The 23,521-nt window shown below is 48.1% G+C and overlaps 2 protein-coding genes across 2 annotated transcripts in view; both read right to left on the minus strand.

Annotated features, from left to right (window-relative positions):
• LOC149326019 (protein tolkin-like) overlaps positions 1–23,521 on the minus strand; it is a 416,319-nt gene that overhangs the window by 59,967 nt on the left and 332,831 nt on the right. The window lies entirely within an intron of this gene.
• On the minus strand, positions 18,381–20,075 carry LOC149326020 (kelch-like protein 10). The gene has a single exon (XM_089563373.1). It carries the CDS (start codon positions 20,073–20,075, stop codon positions 18,381–18,383), a length of 1,695 nt encoding a protein of 564 aa, XP_089419499.1.

Consider the following 23,521-nt stretch of genomic DNA (forward strand, 5'->3'; position numbering starts at 1 on the left):
AAGTGGCGGCATAGGACAGGTTTGGTCCAGGAAAGAAAGGCCACTTCGGCAGCGAGGACCGAGGAATTCGGTCAAGCAGCTAGCGAAGAGTGCAGATCCACAAGCCGCGAGGGCTCGGAGGATAATATAGGCACTAAGGCTAGCAATGAGGAAGAGTGCACATCCGCCAGCCGTGAGGGCTCGGGCGATAATGTAGGCACTAAGGCTAGCAACGAGGAAGAGTGCATATCCGCCAGCCATGAGGGCTCGGGCGATAATGTAGGCACTGCTAAAAATAAGGAAAGGGGCAATGCGTTGGTTTTGAGCCCAGAGAAGCATGCACTTTCCGGGACGGAGGCGGATTCCTGCGGTCGGGAGGATAATACCCAGGAGAAAGACGCCGAAGGTCTCCGTGACCAGGGAAAAGTAGTCCTTGGGTTATTTGAGGAAAGTCATGATGAAAGTTCTGTGAAGGCCGAGTTTAATGGGAATCAAGAGCAAACTGTGAGTTGCAGGATTCTCACCGAAAACAAAGCCGAGCGATCTGCTTCGTTAGTGAGCACAGACAACGCTAATAAGGGAGAAGCGACCGTCTCTAGCCCTGAGGCAAAACCTGCTTTGACAAGCGAGGTTGATGCTTCTGCTCAGGAAGAGACTAGTGAGCTTGCGGGCCAGAGCAGTCAAGGAATCAAGGGAGACCCTCCTTCGATGCGGCTGGCGAACCTTGGTAGCCAAGTTTTGGACACAGCGCTTTGCTGTAAGGAGAGCGGCTGCGAGTCACCCGAGTGCACCGCTGAAACCCAAGGGCAGATCGCAACGTTAGCCATCGAGTGTGGTTTAGATCAAGTTGCAGGCCAGGGAGTTAGGGTCGCAGGGTCGATTAGCAAGCCTCAGGAGAGCAAGTTATGCTCAGCAGGAGATAAAGTGCTGTCGGAACAGCTGGCTACTGCGACCTGCGGTGACTCACCGAAAGCACGAGCCGATAATTCGAACTTAAGGGGGAAATACGGCTCGGTGCTGCGTCAGCGAGAAGATGCGGAGGGTGAGGACACAGCGAGAAAGGGAGGCGCGCAGGGCCGTTCTGCGAAGGCAGTTATTGGAAAGCGGCCGCGCTCAGGGAGAGCCAAGCCAAGGGGTAGACCGCGGAAAAAGGACGAAGGACGGGCCCAAAACATTGTAGGGGTTAAGGCCGGTCAACAACGTAATCGTCGGATACTGCCACCGCGGTACTCCAGACGCGACAGGCGCCGAAAAAGGGCCAGGGTAACTAGACGCGTTCAGACAAAGCGGAAGCCACCTGACCCATCGCGGCGACCCCGCGGTAGTTCTTGCAGGACGGGGGAACCTCACAGCGGGTCGCAGAGAAGCACGCCCAGCTACCGCATGAAAGAAAGCCGCAATACGGGCTCCAGTCGAAGAATATTGCTGAATCGAGAAAGGAGTTCTCGTGGGCGTTTCTTTCATACGCGACCGTCAACCCCTCGCATACAAATGTTCAGACGCTGCTCGGGTGTTGATGACGCGCGGCCGTGGCGCGGAACAAATCGTAGTTGCATGGCGTCTGAGGCTCGCAGGTGTCGAAGAGCAGTTGATTTTTGTCGATTGTCGGCTGCTAAAGCCACTGTTGGTGTGCGTCCGCGCAGGGCGCGGTTGAAGAATAGGCGACCCCTTTGAGCCGCGGCGCGGCTCATTAGCAGCGGATTCCGAGGATGTCTCTGCTGTTTTAAACCATTCCTGCAGAAAAAGCGTTTTGCAGAAAAAAAAAAGTGAAAAAAAAAGAAGTTTTGAGCAGGAATAGGTTTCCGACGCGTTGTTTGTATTCAAAGCGTTTCTTTTGACAAAGATGGTTTCGAAAAATGCACTAGTGGTGCCCATGTGTAGCAGCGTCCGTTAAAACGCAAAGTACTAGCCAGACGGGCCATTTAGGCCACTAGCATAAGCGCCTGGAGTCGCTTGATTTTTTTTGGAATTTGGGAAATTAAGGTGACTTTGGCTTCGATGTTGAGCGAATCCTTGCGGGGATATGCAAGGTGACGACAGTATGCTGCTATGCAGAATGAAATAATGTTGTGGTCGTTACTAATCGGAATACATCACAAAAAGGGGAGTCTCGAAGGTAACGCCGATAGCTTAAATTGAGGTCCCTAGCGCAAGAGTCAGCGTCATAGTTGCGGTTTAATGGTCTTTTTCTTCCTGATGTAGGATTTTGAACCGATTGGTTTTGTTTGTTTTAAAATTGAGATGCGCTTTGTGGTGTAATGTGCCGATTTGTGGGCATTTTCTCAGTGCTGCGGAACTACTCCCAGGGATTGATTGGGTTGTAAGAGGGAAAGAGCCTGGCATCGCTTAGTGGGGATTGTGTCGTGCTTGCGGACTGAGCGGTCGGGTTTTCGGCGTGGTTCTAACGCTAGCGGAGCACGAGTCACTTTGCAGTGCCCTTTGGGAACCTGCACCTGCAAAGGAAAACTTCGGGGTGCGCTGAGCTCCAGAACCGCCGAGAGAGAACCGACTCCGGTTGAGACCAGCCTCAAGCGACATCCCTCCGGACAGCGGATGCTGTCCCCTGTCCATCGGGATCTCCTTCCCCCGGCGGGGCAGTCTGTTACGTCTGGCTTTCGTCGTGGGGAAGACAACGACATGGCAGCAGCGAAACGCCGACAAACCCCGAGACGCGCGTTGGGTGAACGCCTGGATTGCCACGGAAGCCGCGTCCGTCTGCCCGGTTGAGCGAGCGTTTCCCGTACACCGAGTGTGAACGCGCGTTCGAAACGCGCGCGAACGCCGCTCATGGACATTTCGGCGTCTGCGCTACGTGGCTGGCATCGTTCCCCTCTCCCAGCGCGTGACGACGGCGTGATCTCTCGGGAGTGAGTGAGTGCGTGCGTGTCGGTGATTGGTGCCAGTGAAACCCGGCCCCCATCTAGGGACCCTAGGGAAGAGAACTCTTAAAAAGCCGGCAGCGGCACGGCCGAAGAGCTTTTGTCATCATGGTCTTGTGTTGAGCTGTCGGGATGCAGCGTTCCTGCAGCTCACTTGTAAATATTGTATAAAGTCCGCTTTCATTGTCTTTTCCCAGCAGCCTCGTCTCAGACGTCCCTCATTCTCTCTCCGGCACACGACCATGCTACCTCGTCCTTAACAAACTGGTGGCAGCGGTGGGATGCTGCTACCTCGTCCCTAACAGCTCTTATTCAGCAAGTAAACCTTGAGAGCTGAATGGCACAGCTTTTGTCGTCAGTCGCCCTTTGCCTGTGCTTCGCGGCAGTAAGAACTGCTCGCGCTCCCCGACACATCCCGAAGGATACTTACCACAGGGCCCATTATGCGTATGCCCTTAAAAAAAGCAAGAAACAGACGGACTGTCGCGAAATCAGCCGGAACTATTAAAGACAGTGGGCACGCCCAACGGCGCCACATAAGGAAAAAGTGCCAGTCGCACGACTGAGGGACTCCTTCAAAGACCCGCACGTGTATGAGCGTCATTAAAGGACGACCTTGATGTCCGCCTGCCCAACGTAGCTGCGCCCGGTCATCCCCGTTCAGTTCGCTTCGAGCATCTGAACAAGCAAACGCAACGGCCTGCAGGCTATACTAAGGGGTGAACTTCGGTTCGACACTGCTCACCGCTGCTCGCGTTCCCATTGTTCTTAAAAAAGATGAGACAACCACAAAGAAGGAACAAAAAGACAAGGGCGACGCTGCACTGAAACCTGAAAACTTTATTTGAAACTCCTGCGCTCTAAGAGTCAGGGGGTACAAGTTTACTTTTCTCTGCCTGAGGTGTCACGCGAAGAAGACACTTCCCAGCAAACCACAAACCTCGCAGAGATGTACGGATTAAGTCTAGACGTCTATGTACCGAGGTAAAATCTCTGAGACGTCTTATCTGCCAACCTTTTTTTCGTGGAAAAGCTGGAGAGGTATCCATAACATTATATCTGCCTTAACGTAGACTCCTCGTAGATATTGCTTTTGACGTCCTGGGAATGTAAGTGAGATATAATTTAAGAACTGCCCATTTTTCAATCATTTGATATTTCGTGTTGCCTTACTGCATTTAAAGTTGGAAATTGCTGTTGACTACAAATTGGAGGCATGACCAGCGCTGCCTGTATTATTGTGGTGTGTGTTCGTACTCGCTTCACGGAAACGTTATCCCACCTAAAAAGAAAAAAAATATTGGAAGTAGTAAAGACAAATCTGAATGAACACCCATCAGGTTTCTGACTCAACTGGACGCAGTTGGTTCAAAATGCCAGTCACTGTGGTCAGGATTCGATTGTTATTTCATTACTGTTGTTACTTTCAATTTACACCTTGCACTACAGCCAAAGCAAGCTCCACACTGAAAAACTTTTTTAAAATCAGCAGTCAGGACTATAATAACCATTTCCTTCTGATTAAGCATGTTTTATTCAACTTATTGAACTATTAAAGTACAAAAATTGGTTCAATTCAATTTTTAGGACCTAATTTTCCTAAAAGATATGTTAAAACTACTAGTCGCTCAAGCAACGATAACTAACTACTGGAACGTTGAACTGAGGAAAGCTTCACCTCATCTTTCTTGAGAGTAAACTTTTTATCATTACCAGCCTATGTCCACTGCTGCGCAGCTGACTCGTAGCGTTCCTCGTCAGGTGCCCGCCGCTCGGCCACTTGACACGGCGTACAGTCATGCAGACTACTTAGCCTCCAGATCGCCTACTACCACTGAAATGATGCCCGTCATGCCATACAGCACACCTGTACAGAGAGCATAGGGGCTTCACAATAGGGGAGCGTTTTTCTAAACCTATCTATAGTCGCATCTTTCTTGGCTTGCACATAATAATAAAAACAAATACCCGGTATTTTGTCGGTGTCTCCGCCAGTACGCCGTGTCAAGCGTGCGCCACCGGTGAGGGGAATATCTCATTACATTGGGACCGTCAGCCGCGTCCCTCTTTCAATGAGATACTTTCTTTTTACGTGCTGGCGACGCATTTTGTGCCTGGACGGAGCTCATATTCTCTTTCCTTCATCGAGAGACGACCAGCGTCACTCTCTTTCCATCTGGTCGTGTAGACAAAATATTTTCTCGTCTTTTGGGTGCACGTCTGTGCTCATTGGTCTTTCTGTGGGGAATACGCCCGTGCGGTTTTAAGTCTTAAAGCGGAATGCGCAGGAGAGGTATACCAAACAAATTCCCTTAAGTTGTGGTACAATGCATGTTGGTCAAACTGGGAGGTGCATGAACGGTAGGTTAGCGTGCAAAGAACGTTAAAAATGCACTTGAAGGAAAAGATTTTGAAGGCTTTCTGGCTAGCCACTGTCTGACTTGCGAGGACTGTTCCCCTGATCTCGAGGCTGCCGTTATTAGTAGAAGAAGCAAAGAACGTAACACGCGAGAAATTGTGGAATCGGAACGCATATTTAATCTTCGGGAAGTCCGCGGCTATCGATCTCCCCGACAAAGAGCTGACGTATTTGCGCATGCGTGTGCGATGGCCATACCGCTCTAACAGAATGTGTACATCCGCATTCACAATAAAGTACAAGTTGAGCGCCGTCCTTGTCGTCTCGTCCCTGTCCTTTTTTGTTTCGCTGCCGTTTCTTTTTTCAGTGATGTACCAACTCGCCGCATTAATCATATTTTGTTCGGCTTGAAAAAGGGCCACAAGTTGGCTTTACCGCAGCACACTGATTTACGTTGTTCGACGGCGGAACGAATCACTGAGCAGCCAACGCAACGGTTTCGTCGATGTCCTTTTAATGCCATAAGTATTAGTAGCCTCATCCTTAAGAAAACGCGGCGTCATAAATCAAGAGGTCACGTGACCGGGACAGATGCCGCAAGTGCCGGCCGAAAGTGACGTCAGTAGACCGGAAGTGTTCCGACACGTGTGGTACTTAGCTCGCTTTGTAGACCTTGCACGGTGGGCCTGCCGCACAAGTGCGCCTTCTGCGTGCGATCTGGAACGATTCGTATGTCGCAACTCTCGTGAGCTCAGGAGTCCAACTGTCGACCAACACATCCGGCCCTTCTCGCTGGCAGGTCCGTGCCCGTGGGTGCCGGTGCAATGTTATCGCATTTACATACCTTACGTGGCGGTTTTCTTCGCGCTAGGAGTTAGGATAAAGTAAAGGATGACAGAAAAAAAAGTGTTTTGACTGTTCTTCGAAACACGATTTTGAGCGCTAGATGGCTGTACAGCAGCTTCAAGTGCGCTGCAAATATATTTTCGAGTACTGCCCATTTGTTTGAATTGAACTGCGCTTTAGAAAAATTATTTTCACACTTACCAAGTGTATTTTTAATTCATTGCCAACACGCTAAAACCCAATATGCAATTTTTCAGGTAACAGACACGTGCTCGAGGCAAGCTTTCAGGTGAGTATGTTTGACAAATTTTAAGAATACATTTCCAGTACCGAGCAGGAAACTTGAACAACCTATTTCCTACAAATTTTTAGTGGATTTACGCAAACAAAATACGTGTAAACACAATATAAATACCCCATCGTACACACCGAACGTACTAGTTTTCGCAAAGAGATATATTACTTCATGTACTTAATGCGACTGCGTCAGCGGCCGGATAGACTTTAAAAAAGAAACACTAAGGCGTAACCAACTAGCGTCGCGTAAAGTATCATAATCTGTTCCCTCGCAAAGCAGAACATAACTACACTGCGTCAAAAATGTACTACCCAGACTTTGTTTCTAAAGCTGCTACGAATGAAGGCTTTTAAAGCATATCTAAGGGCGCTAATAAGCTTTCGTGGTGTCTTTATGGGTATCATTCAGAATGCGGCGATACCAGCATTCGGTAATGTCTCTGAATGCCACACTCGTTTGGCCAGCTGGCTCATTTGGCACGAGGATCTCTGCGGGAAACATCATTTAGTATGACGATACGCTCAAGACCGGCAGCATCACCGTCACTCGGATTCCACAGAATGAACGATCCCGTAAACAAGAAAATTTTCTTTTTCGGCAACCCATCCATTCCTCTCAATGAAGCGGCAACTAAAACAAGAACAGCTGGAGGAGGGAAACACCATTTGCAGCAAGATTCATTGGAAAGTATACACCTTAATGTTTAACAAACTGGCCTCTCAGCTAGTGTGTTAAAGTATACGTAGCGCTAGTTACCCGCCTCGTGGAGCGAAACATTGCTGTCGTCCTTCCTTGATTGGCTCTGATTTGGTAGTAACGAATAACCACGAGCCACGCGTAATGACTGAGAACTGGAATACTTGGCGCTGCAGTGAAAGAGGTGTCATTGACTAAAAGTGACGTGCGCGTTTTTTTTTTGTCATTGCACAAATACGTTCGCTTTCTAGCTGCATTTTGTTTCCTTGCTGGCAGTTCTATCGAAGACGTTTCGGGCGAATGGGGAACCATTTATTTTTTACGAGCGATTTGTTATATCGACAGGTAGCGCCTTTTCCTGAGTCACATGCTGCCACTGCTGTTGGTCCACGTAAAATGAAGGCTCTCTAAAGCGGCTCAGTGCTGCTGTACACCTCTAGGTAAGCTGCATCGTTACGACGTGCAGAAAGCCGGCGCTAGAGAACGCGTGGATTATCTTTTTATCAGCAAAGCTAAGACTCGCTGTGTACGACGCTGGCCAGAGTTGAGCGGCTACCGGCTGGCTTACTGAAGCTTCATCATCTTTGCTGTCGTGGCCCAAAGCAGCCTCGCCTGTGGCTTGGGCGTCCAACCTACGTCACGAATGTGCAATGCTTAGTCGCCGTCTACGGGCGTCAGCGCGCAATTTTACTTAGCGAAAAAAAAAAGGAAACAGGGAAAAGCGGATATGATTTCTTCGGGGGAGGAGAGAGTGCGAGGTTATGTCTTGAATGAGTGATATTTTTTTAAATTTTTTGCTCTTGTCTGTCTTGCAAAAGAAATGCCTTCGCTCTGCGTGGGCGGATAGTTAGCTTTTATTTGTATTTTGTTATTTTCTGAAGGCTATATTGTGCTTCATTTCCTGAGAATTAAAGCCAGCCTAGACAGCACTTGTGTTGCATGCGTCTCTACATGTTGTCCTTGTTTTTTTTTTTGTCTCTTTCTCCTTTCCCCCTGCGCAAGCGTGAATCACCTCCAACTCGCTCACACTTTCGTTCTTCTGCAGCAGAACATTCATAGCCCCGGTTGTCGCTGCCTAAGCAATCTTTGCCACAAAGGAAGGTGATACAAACCACAATAACTACCCCTGAGAAGCAAATAAGAGCGCCCTGAGACAAGGCGCGAGAAACGGTGAAAAAACAAACAAACAACAGCCTCTTTTCTTATCTAGACAAAAGCCGTTTTCACCCGCGCTTCTATCAGGTCGTCTTCCTTCGCGCTTTGTGAAGTATAAGGGAAGGCGCGGACGACATTGTTCCTAAAGAAAGTAGCAAGACCGAGTTCTCCTTAGCCGCTGCACTCAGGCCCTCTCCTCGCTCTGTACGCCAAACCGAATTACATGCGGTTCTTCGGATGTCATGTCATAGGCAAAAAAAAAAAAAGAAATGAAAGAACACCAGGCCCAAAAATAAAAAAAAGACCAGCGGCACATGGACGTCACATGTGCTCAACAAGGAGAAACGAAGAAGTGGACAGGACTGGCGCTGTCAGCGCCAGTCCTGTCCACTTTTTCGTTTCTCCTTGTCTTTTCGCGCTGCATTCTTTAACCATGACCACTGACCAACAGCCCACACAGCCACTTTAGGTCACATGTGGACCCTCTTTTCGGCGCTCTCGCTAAACAAGCTCACGGTGCAGTGAAGTCGCCCAACTTTTAGAGAAACAAGAGGGGAGGCAAGGTGAAAAAGGCGGGGTCGCTGTCCGATTTACTGGGCACGAGCCAGATTCATGCCCGCCATCAGCTATAGGGCTGTTCGCCGAGGACTCGCTCCTGAAAACGGCGCGCTGGCTAGCCCTTTACGTGCGAACGACTTTGTGCCTAGCTCGGCGTCCACCTCTCTTGGAATACGCCCAAGGGAAGTAAGCTGACCTCTGGCGGAGTGCTTACCCCCTCTTCACTCATTTATGTTGAGAGTGCGTGGCATGCCGAGTGAGCTCCGTCGCTGAACCAAGTGTGCTGTTCGTAAAAGTCGTTCATTTAGTCTAATTAGACTAAATGAACACATGGACGGACTTGCTCGCAGTGCAAGAAAAGAAAGTTACGGACGGTTGTTGCCTGCTGATATCGAACGCGCGCACTTCAAAGCCTTCCCATTATTACATAGCCGACATGGTAGACAACGCTCTTATTGTATACACGGCAAGTACTAGCTGACAAGTCCGCACGTTCTGGAAACATGTGGCGAACAGTTACGCCTCCATTTGTCGATTAGTAGGGCCAACGGTTAGATCAGCTTGTGCATACAAAATAACAGTGAAAAGTTCCGGTTGAATTAAAGCAGCCGGAAAACTTGTCCACAAGCGCTTGTTGCGATAATTCGGTTACTTACGCCTTCGCAGGCGTGTAGTGCGCGTGATGTTATCTTTCCCCAATACTTGCATGTCTCACAAGCATGACAGTGCATCTTGAACATTTACGTCTCGCCACAGTCCGCGCCAGTGTTACCCGTAGGGTGCAATCCCGAAGAAATAGCGGCTCTACAATGTGCACGAACAAAATCCAAAAAGGTTTGGCTTTGCAATCAACCCAAATGCTAAATTTGATGCACAGTGTGCGTACCCAAGGCCAATGAAGCGGGCATTCGCCACCTTTACATCGTCTTCGCACGTGCGCAAGGAATGATGGCGCAGGAAGCTTTTCTCTCATCACGTATCCACCACAAAATACGAGCGATGAAACGACTTAGATTTTAATGTTCCTTCAGGGTTCTGACGGTACTTCGGCTCAACGAGTACGCGTAGTTTTGTTGCCATGGAGACATGTCAGCGGAATGTTTTTGCTTCTAACAATATAATTTACATTTCCGCGATAAGTTGCTGGACACTGCTTGCTTCAGCTTTTATTTATTGTGTTTCCTTTATGGGGGTTTAACGTCCCAAAGCGACTGAGGCTATGAGAGACGCCGTAGTGGAGGGCTCCGGAAATTTCGACCACCTGGGGTTCTTTAACGTGCACTGACGTCGGACAGTATACTGCTCTGTAGAACTTCGCCTCCATCCAAATTCGGCCGCCGCGGCCGGGATACCCGCGTCTTTGGGTCCAGAAGCCGAACGCCGTAACCACTGAGCCACCGCGGCGGGATTTATTTATTGTGTGCAGCTGTAATCATAGCAATAATGCACTACTTGCAAAACGGCACAAGCTCGCAGTAACCAGTGTACAAAAAATAAAGAAGCGGTCTAGACCTGGAAAAAAATTTCTCACATACAGAGCAAGCTTGCCGTGGCACTGGAAATGAAGTCGACACTAGACGACACATTGATACTATTACGACCACCGTTAGCTGTAAAAACCTCTGCAAACACAATGTCTGATAAATGCGATGAATTCCTCAAACGCATGTAAGCTTGAAGTGTGGACGTAGCGGCTTGAAAACAAAAACGCATTGAAAAACTTGAGGCGAATGTTTATGAACAAGAAATAAAGAAACTGAGGCAAGAAACGAACAATCTTGAACAGTACAGCAAACAGCGAAGTATGAAAATACATGGGCTGGCATAGCATATCGACGAAAAGCTTCTGGAAAAGATTAACTCTCTGGCTGATGAACATGAGATTCCTCGGCTTCCCGAGGCCGATATTGAGGCAGTACACCAAATTCCGATAAGGAGCGAAAATGAGGCGTCGGACAGCATCGCCCTTGTGATAGTTCGCTTTTTATCTCCCAAGACCACGGACAAGTGGCTAAGCAAGAATAATGAATTGAGGTAGAAAAAGACCAAGATATATCTAAACGAGAACCTTACAGCTCACAATAAGGACCTGTTGTGGAAAATGAAGTCGAAAGAAACGGAATACGAGTTTGCTTGGGTTAAGAACGGAAAGCTGCTTGCACGTCACGCCTTTCGTAGCCGGGTCATCAAGATTGATTCTTCAGGCGACCTAGAAAAAAAAATTGCGCCTCTCCCGTAACCGAGAGTAGAGTAAGCATGAAATGTTTACGGGCCTAACACAGGCTCCATTGCTCGGCTTAAGCAGCTGTTACGGTGGCGGCATTGAAATCTAGGACGATGCAGAAGCGTACGGGGACACGACGAGACGCAGGCCTGACAAGAATGTATATGCAGCGCGTTCGAATACTCCGCGAGCGTGTATACATCTGCCTGCCAGAGGGGGAAAGGGCTTGAAGGCAAAGCGGCCGGTCTTGTACATGCTTGAGTGTGGGACCGCAGCGCCATCCTTGGGGAGGGAGCGAAAGTTTTCCGCCGAAAGCCCTTCTCGCCCTGGAGCTCCCCCCTTTCTCTAAGCGGCCTTCTCTCAAAGCCCCTAACAGATCACGTATGACAACGAAGTGTATTGTGGCATGTATGTGCTCTTTCCACGCGTTATTAGAAATCGGAAATTATAATTCCGTGCATTATCAAATGCACAGCTCGACTGATATCTTGATAAACATTCAGAAGACACTGGCAGCAGTTATTTTTTGTGACCCGTTTGGAGAGCAACCGGTATGCCGGTCCCGTAGGAGGGCTTAGAGAGTCTCGGTGAATCTCGTTAAGTCTCGTACGGTGTCCGGATGTTCTAGTTTCAGAGCCCGGATGAGTGGAATTCAGTGCCCGGATGAGTGGATTTCAGTGCCCGGATGATGGCTTTCGGTCTCGACGTTGACGTCCCCCCAATGCCGACAACGGGAGCTAGAAGCATTTCATGCTTAAAAATACAATAAGTTTTCCGAGATGACAAAAGGGATAGTTCCTTTGTGACCTTACGCACGTGACAAATTGCATTTCTAAAGGTGGCTGTCATGACCTTGATTGTTTCCGGGATTGCAAAACACTTTGCGATAAGCGACATTCAAACGCATAAAGTCTCAGAAATAAAAAAGGAATCGACTCTTGACACTCTTCAACATCAGTTTGACTTGTTGGCCTTCACTGAAACCTGGTTTTTCAATGAAACGGATGTTAGTGAATTCGGCGGCTTCAAACTACGTCAATTTTTTCGTAATGATGTGCGGGGTGGAGCTGTGACAATTTATCTGAACGCAAACTCAACCTGTAGTGTTATTTCAGACTACTGCCACATTAGTCCTTATCATGAGAGTGCTGTGATAAAGTGCGTAAGCTCAGTACGTGTAGTGGTGTACATCGACCTCCTTCTGGAACCTTATCTGTGTTTCTTGAATTTCGTGAAGAAATGCTGGAATACTTTACACAATATATAGCTCATCGGTTGTTGTCGTTGGTGATTTTAATGTAGACGTTCTCTGATTGATGTGTTTCTGTCATACGGTCATGAAAACGTTATCCGTGCGCCAACAAGACTAACAAATACATATGGAACTTTGTTAGACATTTGTTTCACAAATTATATCTCTACCGAAATAGAATCTGGTGTTTTGTTAGCTGACGTGAGAGGCCATTCACCTATCTTCATTTTTCTAACTCACCATACACAACATACAGTGCGAAACTCCCGCCAGCGGATTGAATGCACAGTCATTAATGAGAAACAATTAGGTTATTCCAAAGACGAACAGCAGAAACAAACTGGGACACCGGTTATTTCTCTGAAGATCCAGTTACGGCATACGATTAATCACGGAGAAAATTGAAAGCATTTATAGAGAGTCATTTCCAGGAAAAGAATTGAGGAGAAGTAAGAAATGTGGAAAGCCATGGAGTAGCAGCGCACTTTTCAAGAGAATCAAGGAACGTGACAGACTCTTTGCATTATTTATCAAAACTAGAATTCTTGACTATCTAAATCAATATAAGAAACTCCGAAACAAGCCAGGACATGACATTAAAAAAGGCGCGTTATAATTATTACGAAAAGAACCTTGCAGGTGTCACCAACAACACAAGAAAAATATGGCAAGCTTCAAACCACCTCACGTCCCGAAATCAGAAGATAGAATTGCAAGAATTGAGTAATGATGAAATGACCCATGTTGGGAGGTCGCTAGCTGACAAATTTAATGACCACTTCCTAAATGCAGGAGCATTTAATATAAACAACTCGGACAGTTCTTCTGCGGACTGCAAATTATAAATGGCTATTGCGGGTTCAATTTATATGACTCCTGCTACAGACGCAGAAATCGATTTGCTACAAGACAAGTTAAAAAATCTACTTGCCTTCAGGTACAAGGTTAGCAATAAAGAAATTACGTCTCTTAGCCAATATAAATATTTAGGACTTTTGCTCGAACAAAATCTAAGCTGGAGTGCTCACATTAAGAAGGTAGTCTCAGGCGCAACTCGAAGACTCTGGACGCAAGACATAAATTAAAATATTGCACGTCAGAGACAAAAGTAGTTGCTTACGCAGCCCTCATACAACTCGAGTATGCCGACGTCGGCTGGGAGTGCAACGTGATCAGCTCTCCGGGTTACCCACAGTGCCGCACATCTCGGTGGGCAGTCTTGCCACAGCTCGAGCAGCACAGACTAGACTTTAATGAACTACAAGGCATACACGAGGAAAACATACCAAAACACTTTTAATGCCTGAATGTAAAGCAAACTTATATCGCCGTTCTTCTTTGCCGAGATCCATCCTCGAATGGATCCCGACGTTACCGAATCCGAATCAGTTGAAACATTTTTTGCTTCCCTGCTTTTGATAGTAGTGTATTGTTGCGATTCTAACCCCCCCCCCCCCCATTCCTGTCATGGTCGTCTTCACTTGGGCCATTTCCAAAGGCAGTGCGGGGTTGTGCTACGGCAGTGCGTTCTCCGAGTACGCGCTCCCATGCGACGCTTGCAAAGAACAGTGGCGCCCGACACGACGGACGGAGACTTTGAGTCTAGACGACTCCTTTCTTCAAGTGCGGCGTCACTGCCGCCCCGTTTTCTCGGCTTGCTCAGGACGCACCCAACTACCCAACGCCACGGCGTTCAACTCTGCGACCACGTGCGTACCACCGCCAGGGAGACAACACGACGCCTGCCGCCACGCACCGTGACGAGGGGGCTGTCAATCTTCCGCGCTACTGCCTTTGTGGACGGCGCGGGTGGCGCTCTGCCCGTATTCGCCTTCGGCCGCCCCTTCGACCAAGACTTGGGACCCCTGGCCGGCTTCCTGAAGGGTCATCAACTGCGCGTCCAACTGTGGGTGAGGAGGTGATCTGAGGAAAGGACACCTTCGGGAGTGACTCAGCCGAGGAAGACGCTGGAGAGGGTAGCTCCGTTAAAGGGGCTGCGAAGCACTGCTTGGGGGGATACCGGCTATACTTCAGGTGAATTCTTTATGTCACACAGATGCTGACTTAAAAAGAATTACAGGAATAGATGGACATGAACGGGAGTTATTCAATGAAGAAACTTCAAAATACAAGCAAACAAAACGCTGCCCTCAACTCGATTTTGGCGGGCTTCCCGCTCCTATCTCGCTGTCCCAATGACGGCACCTGGCGCAACCAATCAAACAGCCTGCCAGAGCACGTCGCGGAAGTTTTCACTCCATGGTTGCCTGCTCTCTCTAACTCGTTCTTGCTGAGCCTGGCAGCGTCGTTTCGATACCAGAGCCCCTGGTGATGTATTTTTATTTTACTTGCTTTGCAGGGCTTTTATCTAAGACAACCAAGTTGTTTTTGTTGATCTAATATAAAATGCAGATAGGTGACAAAATGTGTATCTATTTGTTCACACAATTTGCACTGTATTCACTGTTTGTCCAATCATCAAGCTCGCGCCAGGTGATGTCATATCCGCTGCTAAAAGCCTTCACTGTGTGGCGACACCATCAGTGCCATGAATTTGGTTTTGGGAGGACATTAAAATATTAAAAAACGGAATATACGCGGTATTACTGACGCTAATAGCACCATTGTAACTCACTGTACGCGATCAACAGGCAAAACAGTCAACTAAGATTGTGTTTGTGGGCCCCTTTAATGAGTGACCGTTTTCGACGAAATGGATCCAAAGGCGGTGCCCAAGACGGAGTCCCAGTGACTGGACGAAAAGGGCGGGAAGTCAACTGGAGAGGCTATCAAAAGCGCTCGACACGTTCTTCGAGCAGCGATTCCCCCAGCGATTCCCTGAGACTCTTCTCAGCTTTTACTCTGTTTGTAAATAATGTTGTAAATATGTTTGTCACGTATCTTGTAAATATGTGAATACAGTTTTCCCTTGTCTCCCTTCTACTCCCCGTCTCCGGCCCACGTTCCTTCCCTCATCGGCACAGTGGCGCTGTTCCTGGACCCGATGCCTGTTGTAACACACAACTAGCTCGGCAAAACATATCAGTATGTAATGTTCCCTTCTCGTGTGAATCATCGGCGGCGGTCCCTTATCTTCACTGGAAATTGCACAGCAGTTTTGTAAACTATGCACAGGCCTCGCGTCTGATGTACATACCTTGTTGTATCGTTTATTCTGTTTATTTTTATGTCATAACCCAATGTATACCACGTGCCCGCCTGTGTGTTTGCTAAAGCAGCCCTGCCCATTTCTACTTCGACCGCTAAAATGCGGCTGGCAGCATTGTAAAATAAATAAATAAATAAATAAATAAATAAATAAATAAATAAATAAATAAATAAATAAATAAATAAATAAATAAATAAATAATGCTTGCGGAGTGGATCATTTGAAAGCGCAGACCATAAAGTCAGTTGCGCACATAATCAACTGCCCACTATCACACATATGCAATCCCATTATAAGCACGGGTGTTCTTCCTGATAAACTCAAAATTTCAAGAGTTCAGTGATTCATAGAGGAGGTGATAAAAGCAGCCTGAATAACTATAGACCAATTTCTATCTTGCTAAATATTTTCGAAAATAATACAAAAGGTTGTCAATGCTCGTTTGCTAAGCTACTGTGAGCAAAACGACGTCATACTGAAAGAGAAGAACGGGTTTCAAAAATGCAAGACAACAGAAATGGCCCTGTTAAATATTAAACAAAAAATAATCGATAACTTTGAGCATAAATTATACCCAATGGGCTTGTTTCTCGACTTAAAAAAAAAGCCTTCGAATCTATGAAACATGAAATCATAATGCAAAAGTTAGCTAACCACGGCATTAGAGGTGTTACTCTAGACTTAATTAGAAATTACCTAACAAACAGATCCCACTACACAGCGGTAGACCAAGAGCAATACGACATCGGTATTACTGCTTATGGGATACCAGAAGGGTATATACTATGCTCAATATTATTTCTGTTCTACATTAATAATACTGTAAACATCCCGCTAACTACAGAAATTATACTATTTGCTGATAACACGAACGCATTCTTTTGAGGAACAAATATGGGGGATATCGAGAGGCAATGAATGACTGGTTAGATAACCTATGGGTGTGACTTGGCGTAAACAAGTTAGCTCTAAACACGAATAAAACAAGATATAATGTGTTTCGACAAAAAGAAATGTATTACATAAATTTCCTTCACTTTGATAATGAACAAATCGAACGAGTCACATCGCATAAGTTCCTTCGTGTACTTTTCCACGAAAATCTAAACTCGCCTCCTCATGTCGCAAAAGATAGAGCCCTTCTCGCTCATAATTGCGTCATCTTCACCACTAATACTAACGCTGAACAACAAAAATGCAAGAAGCTAGAGAAGGAATAATTCTGCAGCTGAACTGCATTGTGAACGTGGACTGAACATTCAATATATATATAGGTACTTTTTTGTTTAGAGCACTTTTACTAAGACACGAGCCAGGTCTCGGAGTCTCACTTTTGCTGATCTACTATGAGATCATCAGCATTTGTACATCTGCTCGGAAACTCCTCAACACAGCGTAAAAGACATTTCTACGTTTCCTTTCAAAATAAATTTACAGATACTTTCTCTGGCGCAAGATAGCGAAGCCCACAGTAATCAGTTTTCGAGATAGCTGCATTTCCTGATCATGTTTTGGCGCGTACAAGTATTTCACACAGAAGCAGTTCGATTTCAGCTGATTTTAAATTGATAAACAGGGAGCGAGGCGAGCAACGCAATTTAAGTCTATTACGAACCTCTCTTGCGGATGAAATTGTGCTGCACGCCTACAAGAAAAAAAATTAGCTTAAACTCAGTGTACGTGTACGCAACTTTCAGCTTTTAGGTTGTTTCGAGCAGCTTTAATGCAGTCAAGTAGTGTTGATAGGCAGAAATGAAGTTGACCGCCCCCAATTTCTTTTTAGAATTGTAGCGCTATGGAAGCATCGAATTCAGCAACAAACGTGGTGGTACAGTGTAAATAGTACAGTGTAAAATAAACAGACAGGTTTTCCTTCATCATCGTAAGCTGCTTCGGATGATTCAGGCTTTTATCTTGTACGCACAAACAAAACTGAGCTAAAACACACATTGTACTGATGAACCAATCTTTAACAAAAGCAGCGGTGCCAGCTGCCTATATTGAATAAAATGAAAGCGCGTATAATAGGCGGAATCGCCCTAATCACCCGTCGGTTGAAGCGTCTTAACGGGTGATTGCTGGCACAGCGCTGGCAGTGCTCAATTTCTGCTCAGTTGACTCATTTTGAAAATATTTCGAGAACTTCACGAACACTGGAACGATGAGAGGTAAGAACTGCTGCACCAGCAGTGGTCGACTGTCGTTTGAAGCCCTCTTCTGCGCCATCCTCTTCAAATGTTCAAATGTCGTGAATCCCCTTTGTTTACCTGACACTTCTGATCACTCGGTGCGGCTTTATTAAATCCATATTTCTATAGCTGTATACATTTTGCTTGAGCTAAACTATCTTTACAGAGCTGGTTTTTTCCTTTCTTCGGATTGTCCTGAAACGTGCGGCCCCATAAGCAAAAAAGAAAGTTGAAATGTCTAGCAGCAATATCCAGCGGCAATATCAGTGTTTAAATATGTTATTGTATCTGACATGGAATCAATAACGCTGCAGCATTTACATCGCTTTGTTAGCCAGTTCTATGAATGATTTAGAAGTAGAGGAAAGGCAGTTTATTGATATTTATTTCGCAGTAAAGCTGAAGAGCTTCCGAGTAATGCTCGTAACATTAAGCTGCAGCTACTCTGAAAACTATTCTGTTGCATACACCACACATTTACGGCAGCATCTGCGTAATTCATACTGCGTAATAGCTGGCTGCATTAAAAGTTTCAAACGGTTACTGCAAGGTCGGACAAGACAATTCTCGCCGCGCTCGTTGTCTCCGATAATGGAAGAGCTGTGCGCAAAAATACGTGCCACATGGGCGGAGCGGCGCATGCAATAAAATACCATGCCTTTGACTGACGCCGAGAAGCGCAAATGTAGGCGTTAAATGCATCATTGCGTTAAAAAAAAGTAAACTCTGTGTAGAACGTTTTAACTTATCATTGAATTTCTTGCAACTGCGAGCTTTCAGAATACAGCGGAAGCGAATTCTGAGCCCATGTGATTAGGCCTGTTGATGTAGTCCTTGGCATTAGGCAAGTTCCTGAGCACACAGGCCGAGTAAAACCACCGCGGAGGCGCGTAACCCGAAACCGCGTGCCACTTCCGGTCGTCGCCCGAGAAGTACTCGAGGCAGCGCTTGTAGTCCTTCTGGTTTGCCTCGCCGATGGCGTAGATCTTGTCGTCCAGGACCACCGCCACGACCTTGTCCGCAAAGGTCTTGGTCGTGGAGCCCTTGGACCACTTGCCACTCTTTGGGTCGTAGACCTCGCAGATGTTCGCCTTGCACGATAGGCCACCCACCACGTAGATCTTGTCTCTGTACGTCACCAGGCTGTGGAAGAGCCGTTCGGTCTTCATAGGAGCTACAACAGTCCAACTGTCGGTCACGGGATCATATTCTTCTGCGGACCGAAGTACGTTTTCGGTGGACACACCGCCCACTATGTAGACACGTCCCGCACAAGAGGTGGCGCTGGCGCCGAGCCGAGGGTGGTTGATGCGACCTACAGTTCGCCACGAGTCCGTGACCGTGTCGTATTCTTCGGCCGTGTCCAGCGTGACGGTCCCGTTGGGCGAGCCACCGATACAGTAAACCCAGTGATCGAGAACGGCTATGCCAAAGAACGCCCGCAGATGCTTCATGGGCGTTATGGGCGACCACTTTACGGAGACTGCGTCGAAACAGTAGCAGAACGGGCTCAGCTTGGCGATGTCGGCACCCATGACGTAGATTCTGTGTCCCACAGAGACGCACTGCAGGCCGAAGACTATATCCTGCCTGAAGTCCGTTTGCACAGTGTTCCATTGGTTGGTCTTGTGGTCGTATACTTCCCAGGTGTTGCTCTTATATCCGCTGTGAATTCCGCCGTAGACGAACATGATATCAGCTGGCACTCGTTGCTCGAATAAGCTGCGGCTCGGATTTAAAATGCGCGCCTCGTGTTCAGACTGCTGAATCCTGTGACAGCGCTTGACGATCGTCTTGCAGTGAGGGTTGTTGGAGACGAGCGAGTTCCGCATGACGACCTTTCTCAAGTAGCTCCCCTTCATAAGACAGAGCCGGATGTGCGGCAGCAGCCTATTTAAGCACAATCTGCGCTCTTTAAGACTCGCCTTGATCCAGAACACTGTGGCTTCCCAGACGACCTCTTCCCTCTGTACCTTGAGCTCGTCCGACGACAACAAGCTCTCGAGGTTCTGCAGGCTCAGCCTGCGGAAGTCGCCTTTGTCCGCGTACACCCGCTCGAAATTGTCCAGCATGAAACGGAGCACCTGCTTGTGCAATGGTTCCAGGTGAAAGAAGAGCGCCATCTCGAGGACCATGACGCAGTTCTCCACGTCCACGTTTCGCGAGATGAACGCACAGCACTCACTGAGCAGGCCATCAACGAGCAACTGGTCCGCGGCGACGGTGAGGTCTTCGACATTGTCGGCCGTGATCGCCGCGTCGCCGACGGTCGCGTAATTCACGACGGCCTTCAGCGCCTCCTTGCTTACCCCGGGGATGAGGAAGTCACCGCGACTCGCCTGGGACAGCGGCCCGTTGAAGAGCGCGTCGAAGTACTTGCTGCAGGCGCTGAGGTCCTCCTTGAACACGGCGAAGAACCCGTCATCGGAGGTTCGCAGAAGGGCCACTGGGGTCGGGACAGCATCGCTCATGACTGAAGTAGTCGCATCCGAGGGCTGCTCTGTACGGCGAGGTCTGGCGGTCAGTCTCCCGTTACCGCTTTTTTTACCGCGATGGGCAGCAGGTCAGAATCCAAGTTCCGGAACGTATGTGAGTCGAGGGACGAACTCGCCTTTGTCTCTGGATGAACGCGCGGGCTGTGAAATCGAGAGGAGCGAGAATTTAGACGCGGCGTAAATAGAATTCAGTCTTGCTTCTCGGGGTCTCGCGGTGATCGCGGCAAGTGCCAAGGGTGGGCCCAAGGCGCAAAGCGCGCGCGAATGTTGGTGTTAGTGAAAGCAAAGAAGTTTGGCTTAATCTCAAATTGTGGGGTCCTGTTCGTGTGTAGATGACGGAGTCATTAAGTGAACGCGCTGCTGGCAGTCCCAGAAAAATGCTGCAGCAGTCGCTGCTTTAATTGTATTAAAGTTTTGCTTGCTAAATTCGCCTGAATCCGTCTGAAACAGAACCAGACCCATTTTACTTACCAATAGTTTGCCGTTATTTCTCTTCTTTTTCGCGTGTGATTATGTGTTCTCGCGCCGAGTGTCAAGAGCGTCGTTTTCTTCCTGCACACTCGTGTTTCTTTTGCATCTCCTGTTTTGAATTTGTAGATGATGATGATGTAAACGTTTTTCTTTATACCTAAAATTGGCGGTCGGCCTTGTGCAGACCTCGTCCCCTATGGTTGGCTTCCCCACAATGCACCCTTCTTAGCCGTGTTGCTTCCCCGTAATGCACCCTCTTTAGTCGTGTTGGTTTCTTTAACTAACAGGGGAGGACGCCGGCTTCGAATAGAGTTACTGTATATGCTACCAAAGGTAGCAGAGTGGCGCGTAGGTCCGCCATCTTGCCTGTCAAGCAACCGAAGTTATGCGGCGAAGCCGCACAACGTTTCTGCAGGCGACATGCCTAGCGCATCACCGATCGACCGTGGGCGCTTTTCCGAGGTTTTAAAACCCCTTTTTCGGTTGATCGCAAACAAAAAGCATCTAAAAAGCTGACTGCGTAACCCGTCAAACAATATAGCCAAGAAAAACGGTGCTCTTTCTAGCGCGCGTCGTGAGCTGCGCCAGCAAGCGATTCCTACCTGAAAACCTGAGGGCAGACTCAGTATTCTAAATATGCCGTGAAAAATGCAGCATTCATTCATCTTTGTGGCAACATTTATTCACCGGACCTGCGTTAAAAAGCCTATTTATAGTCTCCTTTACTAAATACGAAACCCTGCAAAAAGGTATGAGCTGAAGCTATAAAAAGGACAGTATAAAAATCCAAAATACAGTTTACTCGAAACTAGATGAACGTTACCATCTGAAGTAAACAATCAGATGCCTAAACATGTTTTTCTCGATCAAAAATTGTTTGCCATTCAGGTTTTATGCACAGGGATAAATACGCAACGCAGAACTCTATTTTAGCGTTTCAACAGTGTACACGAAAAAGCGCAGATCCGCAAGTACAGCCTGTTTTCGGAAAAGAAACCTCAATGCAGCTTTTAGCAAAAAAAAAAAAATGGCTGAGGCTTAGCTTAGGTTAAGCCTAGTCAGATGCGAAGCATATTGTCGCCGAGTTGCATATCGAGCACGCCGCTTGGCTAGACGTTCTTCACGCTCTTCATCAGTCTCTGTAGCACTCCGCAACTTTTGCTTCTCATTCCAACGAGCAGCCCTGTCTCCAGGAGGCATCTCTATCCCGTGTACGCCTAGCAGAGGCAGGCGCACCCCCTTGTATACCGCCGCTCCAGCATCACGTGTTCACTACAGCGCACCTAGCGGCAGAAGCAGGAAACACATTGGTCGCGACGCCTCGCGCGACGGCGCGAGCTGGGCCCCCGTTTCTCATCTGCCGTGACGTCACGCACCACGTGGTCATCCTTGGTCACGACGCCTCGCGCGACGGCGCGAGTTTGGCCCCTGTTTTTCATCTGCTGTGACGTCACGCATCACGTGGTATGACATGGAGGTCACGAAAGGTCAATGGTAACGACACCGCCGCGCTCGAGGAGCTGGGTTGGGCTATTTTAGTATGCTTCGCATAAAAAAAACAGAAAAAGGCGTGAGCTACGCACGCTAGACACCCCACAGCAGCGAACGTAAACAGCGGTTGGATAGTGGATCGAACTTCGGGAATACCCGGCCTACGTCATCAGCGTTTCTGGTCCGATGGGCAAAACATGCACCGTACCGAGGAGGCTCTCAGAGGGAGAAGAAAAGCTACAGGGCGTTCGAATGGGGGAACAGAGGTGGAGCACTCGACACCGCAAAACCGGCTCAGAACCGAAAGTGGACGATTTTGCCCATCGAGCGTCGTCTTCTCCGCAGTACACGGTTGCTTAGACACCACGTGATGGCGCTCTACCAATGGAGTCGCGAGCGGCGTTTTGTAAACAGACGCGCAACTCTGCTACCTTTGGTAGCATATACAGTAACTCTAGCTTCGAAGTGACATGAGCGCCACGGATGCCGTGATTGGTGCGCGCGCGCGCGAGGGGGTGGTGAAAACTTTTTAATAAACAAAAGGAGAGTTTGCAGACCAAAAATGGCCCTTTATATAGGTGGAGTCCTTGGTTCGGGCCCCCGCTGGACGAGGCCGCTACAAGGGGGAGGTGGCCCTCTTCGGCTGGGGATTTGGCCGCGTTCGAACGTGTCGCGCGGCGCTTCGCTCTTCCCCGGCGGTCGCCTCGTGGAGGGAACTTGCTCCCGCCAGCTCATCCTGTCCGGTCTCGGAGTTTCCCTCTTGCCCTAGCGTGGGCGAACGCTCGCTCGTAACCCTGCTGGTGAGTCGGACGTCAGCGTATTTTGTTGCTAGCTGGCGTTATTGTTGCTGTAGCAATAAATGCCGGCTTGTGTAAGCCAGTGTGTCGTTCCTTTGTTCCCTCAGAACAAGGCCCGCCGTGGTCGGCGTGCGCGCGGTTGCGTACGCGACCACGGCGTGGCGTCCCGGCGGCTTTTAACTGGGTCAGCCGCGGTTAAACGGGGAGAACGTATTTATCTCCCCAATTAAAACCCCCATAGCCTCCGGGAGGCCATCGGACCTTGGAGCTGCTCTTGCCCTTTCGGTCAGCTCCTGATGATTTTTCTAGACTAAGCTGGACAGCAATTCCTCCCACTGCTCAACAGTCGGTTCGTCTATCCTATCTACTTCCGTGTTGTCTTGGCAGGCCAGAACCATGTGGTATAGCTCCGCGTCTATGCCCCAGTGTGTGCCTTGTGACTCATAGTCCTCTGGGTAGATCGCGTCGTCTTTTTTGGGCATGAATTCGTGTTCAGTTCGTCAGTTGTAGATTACTGTAGATTGGTTAATTTGTAGATTACTGTTTTTCTTTATATTTTTCCTTTAAAACCCATTCTTAATATTACGCTTTGAATTCTTCGCTGTCTGGCCAGTCGCCCTTGTGGGTTGCCCTACCTTTTCAGCAGGCTACCGTCCGAGCCGC

Source organism: Amblyomma mixtum, chromosome 10 (assembly GCF_055824585.1).
Source record: "Amblyomma mixtum isolate Tamu chromosome 10, ASM5582458v1, whole genome shotgun sequence".
Taxonomy (NCBI): domain Eukaryota; kingdom Metazoa; phylum Arthropoda; class Arachnida; order Ixodida; family Ixodidae; genus Amblyomma; species Amblyomma mixtum.

What these genes read in the sequence shown, in the direction of transcription:
- LOC149326020 (XM_089563373.1), bottom strand. Translation starts at nt 20,075, where the DNA reads ATGAGCGATGCTGTCCCGACCCCAGTGGCCCTTCTGCGAACCTCCGAT.